Raw genomic sequence first — 7,805 nt, 5'->3', positions numbered from 1 at the left:
ATGGTCCGCTGGCTTGTCTCCAAGAAGGGTGTGCCCGTGTTGGCAAGCGTGAGATCGGACCCTGCTGCACAGTCACCATGTGTCTTGGTCGTGAAGTACAACGAGGAGCCATTGCAGCTTAGCTTCCATTTACAATGCACGACTTTCATTAATGGTTTCGATGATGAGCAAACGTTTACTTTGATCTATGATGCTGACAACCTGATGCGCGACGCAACTACGCTCAGCGATGCTACCACGTCCCTTTCCCACGACCAGTTGACCTCCATCGCACGCGCCGGAAATCCCCAAATAAGAGCATTGGCTCTAACGCTCGCGAAGCCATGCAAGATCAGGTGCCCTCCTTCAACCGCTACCTTCACATCGAAGAGCGGTTATGAGGCCCCTTTCCACCGCCTGGCTGCCCTCGCGAAAGCTACAGCAATCGATATCACCTTTGACTACAATTGGGTGCACGCCAACAATCGTCTTCCTCTAGAACGCCTGTTCAGAGAATTGGGAGCGTTTTCGGGGGTCTCTGAGAGTGCCGATGCATGTAGATACGCGGATTGGGCAATCTTCTCTACCGTTGAGGAAGACCATCAACCACCACCTTCGTACACAAACGCGGTAGACGCAGGTGCATCACAAAAGCGACCCAGGCGTGGTAGGTTACCTCGTGCCACAATCACCTCCTCGACAATTACTCATACGCAAGATAGTTACACCACCCTCGCAGCCCGCTTCGCCGCCTCATAAACGTCTGCACTACGATCATGGGTCGCCCACAGAAGTCGCGACATCCTCACCTTGTCCACCGGGCACATCCCATCATTCGCCATTCGAGAAGGAGGAAGCAGAACTTACGAGTGCACACCCATCTCTACACGCCAGTGCCCAGCTCGCCTTCCAAGACGTCGTCAACAAGGCCGTCGCGGCTCAGCTGCCAGCCATTGTCGAAAGCATGTTGCCCAACATTCTCAGGAGCATATTGCCGGATGTCCTCCATAGATCCCTTGCTCCCAGGGGATCACCGTCTTCGTCGCCTCCCCCTAGAGCCAGCTGTACGCCCCAATCCTCGCCTTCCCTCGGCACACTCATAGCCGACCGCCTGGAAGTTCTGGCCAAGGATCACTTGACTTCGATCTTCGCCGATGCCAATGACCAAGCGTACAGCCTCCGCAACCAAGCTGAAGGAGAGTTTGAAGACGTGGTTGCCGACCACAAGCTTGATGTCGACACAATCAAGGAGGACTGCATACGAGAGCTTGGTGAAGTGGTTGACGACAAGCTGTGCAAGTTCAAGGAGCAGACTGAGGAGATTGTCGAAACTGCCGTGGAAGAAGTGGGCATCAAAAGCGGTGAAGTTCGCGACGACTTTTGCGACGGGCTTGAGGAGTTCGTGAAGATAGCCTCTGCTTCACTCATGAAGTTGAGAGATGGGAAAGGCCACCGCAATCGTATGTCGACGAGTCAAGACTAAGCATCATGAAGGTGTTCACTACATGATGGATCGCCATCTGTTGCTTGTGATGTCAGTGCTATGCAGCCCCCGACATTGTTTCCTGTCTCACCATACAACACATGCCTGGCAAGGTCGCATAGTCGCAGGTGACTGGGGCTTTTTGACTCCTGTGCAGCCCCGCGCTCTCCAAATCAACAGCATCTTCGTCAGCTTTCTTCGGACTCAGACTTCACCCTTTTACCCAGCTACTTGATAGGTTCGCAGGGACCGATTTCCGAACGCTGGAATCGTAGATCTCGCTTTGCGTACCAATATTCTCAAAGACTTCACTGGTTCCACATCATGGCAGACATTAGCAGGCTCTTGAAACGATGTCGAGGCCTTCATACTCTAACAATCGTGCGATCAGGGATGATGAGATAGAGTGCGCGTTCAACTCGGACTGCTGTCTAGTCCTAGCTCGAGCTGGTCATCAACGTTAGGCTTTAGTACACGGTATGATTGCGATAGCGTGAATACTCGTGCGATCAGGGCACATCCGTCAGCATCGCCGTTTATGCCGCCAGAAACGGAAGGCAGAATGAATGTTGAAACAACTGTTCAGACCGAAGGAGCAGCGCGACGTTGGCTCTGTCGCAGGCGCGACGTATCTGGTTAGCCCCCCGCATCGGCTGGAGCAAGAGACCACAACGAACATCATCAGATCGTTCCAGCTTGCGTGGCCGACCTAGACGACTTGTGTCGCATCGTATAGTCCGCCTTATCGCACGTTGCACACAAAAGCGGATCGAGCCCCAAAGCCCGCTCTACATTCTGTCCGCTGCCGGCGTCAAAGCAGGAGGTCTTCTCCCAACCACCACACATGATCACGCCAGCAGCTGTTACGATGTAGCTGGAAAGAGTATATGAGATCTGGGAAAGCGACATCGCGGAAGAACTCAATGCCTCATCTACCAATAAATTAGACTGGTGATTGAACGAACGGCCGAGGTAATGCTTGTCGCACACATCTGGGCATGCGCGATGACCCGGATACGATGTCGCACCCACCAAGATCAGGAGCTTCTCATGGCCGCGCAGCCCGGTGAGTCTTCGCATCCTGGTGTTGTTTTCGGCCATGATGTCGCGCTCCGAAACCTCGCTCTAGCTCAGGCAAACACTTCAGACTGTCATCTGATCAGGTTGAGAACCACGTCTCAGAAGGCCTGACTGTGGCGAAGGTCGCAATTGGCTCCGGGTGGTGAAATGGAGAGAGCGCCTAGTGCTAGGTCTTGTTTAGATAGTGATGCTTTCGGGCCTAGACACGGCATCGCCTTCTGACATGGACACTTATTACAGTTTGCGGCGTTTATTCCTTCCACCACTATCTCTTAACGTGCTTCCAGTGGCCGCATATGCTGCTCTAAATATCCGGGACTACACATCGCTCGGCCAACACGGTGACTCCACGCCATCGGAGAAGTTGAAAGCAAAAGATGCATCGTTCTTCGCGCAAGTGTGACCTTAGGTTGTACTTGATTTGCTTACTTTATTGTCCTCCTGGAAATCCTCCTCTTCAGTGTTCGATATGCAAGGTTGTTTGCGTCTCTATGGTCTACTACAATGGACGCGCGTCTTATCAAACGTGTCGAACCCAGATTGTCGCATTACGAAAGCGTTTCCTTTCCAAGCGCGCCCGTCCTTCTTTTCAACGACGCTACCGATCTTCCGAAGCGCTTCTTGCAAGTTCTTTATCTCTCCAAAGCGCGGTATACAACTACAGCTTACACTAAAGCTCTCGTCTCGAATCTCGCATCTATACCTTTCTCTCTTCTCTACCTATACGTCTCGTGCGTCGTTAGATAACTAGACTGTTTCATGGTGAACACCGACAACCCGTCGCAATTGCCGGGCTTGGCTCTCTGTTTCCTGGAGGCATTATGGAGGTGGTGATGAAGCACGCTAGTCTACCTACACCGACTCTGCGCGCCGGCGCGCGTTACCCCCCTCTCGTCGTTGGCAGTCGAGCCTGTCTCTGCGCTATGATACAAGGCATGCATTTCTATGCTGCGCAATTAGTCGCACATGTTAGTCCCTATGGTCCCAGCATCACGATACCTCTCTTTACTGGATTTGCGGCAGTTCTTACATAACGGACGTTGCTGTAGCTACCTGATATCTATATGTGCATAATGCGCCGCTAACTATGAAACCTGCTTTAGCAATCTTGTTGGCTCTGTCCTTAACCGAATGAACTAACTTACCACTAACAGCGACTGCTGAATCAGATGCACCCGGTCTCGTGATCGTAGAGGTTTAAAAGATGAGCATGCAGTAAGAGCGAGCGGCTAGAACCTCTTCACCGAGGTTCAGAATTCGGTATCTGGTCGAACAAGGCTATCGCGACATCACGACATCTTTCCTTTCGAGCAACTAGACTCATATAGTATCACAGCTTGCAGAGAGAGAACACGCTGTACAAGTCTATTGATATACATAAGCATTGCTAAAATATTCCCTCGTGACATCTCTAAGAGCTGTAGAGGCCGAAGCTCTTCGGCCCAACGTAAGTCTCCGCGCCATCCTTCTTCTCGATCTGATCAGCGGGGATAGTGTGGTTGCCAGTCGTGTAAGAAATGGGCGTAATCTGCTGAGTGACGGAGAAGTTGAGGCTGCCGTCCTCGTTCCTGATGACGGCAAAAGTGCGCGAAGAGTTGCATTTGCCGTCAGAGACGCCGGGGAGGGCGCCATCGTCGCTGTCGGCCGCTGTGTTGCACTGGGTGGGGATGGTCTCGCCGTTGGCATGTTGAACGACGGCGAAGTCATAGCTATGCACGCGTTAGCTGGGTCATGATAGAGAGGGGGGGAAAGAACATACTAGCATGAGCCACCGTCTGTAGAACAGTATGCAATGAAATCGGTGACGTCGTATCGGGGTGTCACATCAGTTGGGGCACCGGCTACGGCGACAGCAAAGACTGATGCGATAGCAGAGAGCTTCATGGTGACGGTTGGCAGGAGAGAGATTCGTGAACGAACGTGAGGTGGAAGAGTCCGGATGTTGTTGAATGTCGATGGATCAGAAGGGATGACTTGTAGGAACGAATATATCGCAGGCACCTCGAGCTCTTCACATTAACGGCCACGCCACGCTTGTCGACCGCTACATGGCGCGACTAGCTGCCTTGGTGACCCGATTGCGAGCATGTGACGTCGTTCCTGGGGATTGAAATGACGATCGCTGTATTAATAGCATTTGTCGAGCTTGATGGGGAAGCTTGGTCTGACATCTTACCACCGCGGTATTGCCGAATACGAAATGACCCGAGAAATCCGGGACTGTTGCGGCTAATGTTGGGTTGTGCGTCGACGTAGTGCGTGCAATTCTGCCGAGCATCCGCGCACAGGCACAACTCTGTTCTGCGACTTCTCGTATGGCATCTGTGTTTGTACGGTTGTACGAAGTTTTAAGTAAGCGTGGCCGTAGGGAAGATTGTGCCAAAATTGCTCTTCTTGAAGTCTATCCAGGTGCAAACTCTACAACACTCTCAAAGCCCAATCTCCAAGTAATGAGTCTGATCAAGCCGCCTAAGTTTGTAGTCTTCGATGTGAACGCGTTCAATGCGCACGGCATACGACCTCGCATGCGCTTGCGTGGCTCTCCCCTTCCTGGGTTGATGTTTGCTCTGCCCTGTAGCTATGTGCACCAGCTCGTCGGGACAGTCATACAATTGGCGAGCGTGGAACTGACGAGACTGAAGCTGACAGCAAGGTGATATGAGGTCGTCAAGGGGCAGGAAGACGGCAGCCGCTCTTTCTTAGCGCCTTGCGACACCTTCGCTTGCACAATGGCAAGTATTTTGTTGTCTTGGAGGCCCGTGGAAAATCATCGCATAAGGGGCTGAGCGGGAAGCGGAGAAGGGTTTCGATGGTCTTCGTGTGTGGCATGAAGTCTTGCAAGTCATGGTCCGGCATGAGGGTATTTGGTAGAGGAAGGTCATCGTATCGAAAAAATTACTCGACATCATGAGACATAGCATGACCTTCCCATTAAACAATAATGAGATACTCCAACTTCTTGCATGTACTCTGTAAGCTGTGGGTTTCGAGCACGAGAATCGCGTTATCGCGCTGTCACGAATGGTCCAGTCGCGAATTGTTCGCGGACGGGGTCGCAACAGCGGACTACATTCTGGGTATCCTGTCTTCCAGGAACTCATCTAGGTCGTCACTCTCGAGCCTCACTGGACATTCGACGGGAGTCTGTCGAAGAGCCGTCGTTAGACCGCCAACCTCGCGCCCAACTCTCCTGATTCCATTCCTGGTCTTCCACATTAGATCGAGCCCAGTACGGAACACAGAGTTCACCGCGAGAACGTAAGCCTCTCGCAGCATTCACCTCGTGAATATCAAGAAAGGGACATTCCTTCCCGCTGCAATGCGTCTTGCTCAGTTCGTAACTCCACCAACCCTCCGCATAAGATTTTACAAATTCTTGTTGGCTTGGCATGCGTCCTCCTTTCCAGATCTTGTTCAGCCGGTTCCAGGACCGGATCAAAATCGACAAAATGTCACTGCGCTTGTTGAGGGTTGAGTGGTGCGATAAGTAGAACGGGTGGATATACGGGAACGGTAGATTGGCGAGGAAATGAAGCGTCGTTCTGTACGCCAGAGCAAAGCTACAGGGGCACCAGGTCTCAAGTTCCTCTGATGAAGCAGGTAGCGATGCGAGATCGAAGCCAGAAGTTAAGAAGACATTGGAAAGATAGTCCCGCAATCGGCACGGAGGACATGTACGGTTCCTGTTGATCATAGCGAGGTTGTCGTCGGGAGGTTCATATCGAAGCGGCTCCCAAGAGGCGGAGGCAAGTGGTCGTAAATCAATTGTTCTCCCATACTAGGCAGAGCAGGGAAAGTCGTGGCATTAACTGAGTATGTCCCACGCATATCGCCCACGCTCGAAGATCTAGGATCTAATCTGGAATTCCTAATCCAGTCAGCAATGCATGTGCAGAATCATACAGGGTGAGGAATTTACACTTAGCTGCTGGCTACCTAGGGCTAACAGACTGCTCGAGTTTGGGTGGTTGTAGGGTCTTGGACCAGCCCAACACTTCCTGAAATGGTTCCACCCCTCGTACGCGTCTTTCCAGGGCTGTTGAAGGTCGGGATAGACGCGTGAATAGCCGCCGAGTATGAGGTCTGGATCAGAATGAAGAAAGGTCGGGGGGCAAGCTGACGTCCAGCCGGACAAAGGGCCAGTAGCGTCATTTCTAGTCGGTGTAGTGAGGTTGCCGGCATCGAGTGAAGAGGAAAAGGAGCCCAGCAATAATAGAATAGTCCAAGATACAATCGCCTTAACGAATGGTCGGTCTAGAAAATAGTTAGCAATGCTGGGACTTGGTATTCAGGGCGAGAAATCTGGGGAGTGATGAGCTTACTCCAGATAAGCCATCGAGCTCCCTTCATTGCCACACCACCAACAAACGCTACAACTACACCGGGAATGCGAAGACTCTCTGTTCCGACGTGCCAGACACTACTGGGAAGTTGCGGTGGTATGTGATTGGGGAGCTTATCGGTGAACCGTGTGCAACAATGACGAACTTTTGCTAGTAGAGGCAGTGTTGGCAAAGGGTTTCTGTCAAGGTAGGCCAGCTGGTGTGCGTCGAGCGGGATACTAAGTGCCTTTCTGTACCTGGGAAATTGAAGAGTATTGTTTCCATCATCGTGAATGCTCGATACGCTTGTGGTGCTGGGCCTGCAATTTGCGTTCTGGATCGGTGGAGACACGAACTCCGAACCGACGTGGAGATCTGACAGAGGAATCGCCATGGAGAGAGGGAGAATGAGCTAGATTCCGACTGATGCGAATCGTAGCAAGATCTGGGGTTCTGTCAGAACATCGTGTTGGTCATGAAAAGATCAATTTAACTTGCGTGACCACGACGGAGCGATATCGAAGCAAAGTAACTTCTCTGCTAGATTGAGTGGCGGAGATCTGGTACAAAAAGACTGCGTACTCGGGTAGTACGGACTCGGGAGCAACAAAGACTTCCAACACTCCTTTCATCGCGACGATGCCGTCCTTAGAAGGCCTCCGAGACAGGTCATCATCAATGGGAAGTCTACATTCTTCCCAGCTGCATAGGCATTTCTGAACGGTTGTCAGGCTACGCCCCGTTGTTCATCAGGCAAGGGTTCCAAATGCGAATGCTAAGACGTTTCTTTGGAAGCCTTCCGCCCCGATATCTCTTTGTTACCTTTTGTTTGGCAACTGCATCCATCATGAGTTCCTCATGGAGGTGGCGGCATCGGGCTTTGGTGTATGTGTGAGTGCGCATTGTCCAGACACGTTGTCCCCGGTAGTAGACCGTGTACG

The 7,805-nt window shown here is 52.0% G+C and overlaps 2 protein-coding genes across 2 annotated transcripts; one reads left to right on the top strand and one right to left on the bottom strand.

The window, feature by feature from the left end:
• On the top strand, positions 1-1,462 carry J4E86_010946 (uncharacterized protein; the record flags this gene model as incomplete). The annotated part of the gene is made up of 2 exons (XM_051451440.1): positions 1-646; positions 771-1,462. The coding sequence occupies 2 exons, from the start codon at positions 1-3 to the stop codon at positions 1,460-1,462; spliced, it is 1,338 nt and encodes a 445-aa protein (XP_051297439.1).
• A 2,491-nt stretch (positions 1,463-3,953) lies between these two features.
• Positions 3,954-4,426, bottom strand: J4E86_010945 (uncharacterized protein; the record flags this gene model as incomplete). Its single annotated transcript, XM_051451439.1, has 2 exons — positions 3,954-4,251; positions 4,302-4,426. The coding sequence occupies 2 exons, from the start codon at positions 4,424-4,426 to the stop codon at positions 3,954-3,956; spliced, it is 423 nt and encodes a 140-aa protein (XP_051297438.1).
• Between the last annotated feature and the right edge of the window lie 3,379 nt (positions 4,427-7,805).

Source organism: Alternaria arbusti, assembly GCF_024043155.1.
Source record: "Alternaria arbusti strain BMP 1465 chromosome Unknown scaffold_27, whole genome shotgun sequence".
NCBI lineage: Eukaryota > Fungi > Ascomycota > Dothideomycetes > Pleosporales > Pleosporaceae > Alternaria > Alternaria arbusti.
The sequence above is the reverse complement of the archived record's forward strand: the minus strand, read 5'-3'. Positions and strand labels throughout refer to the sequence as shown.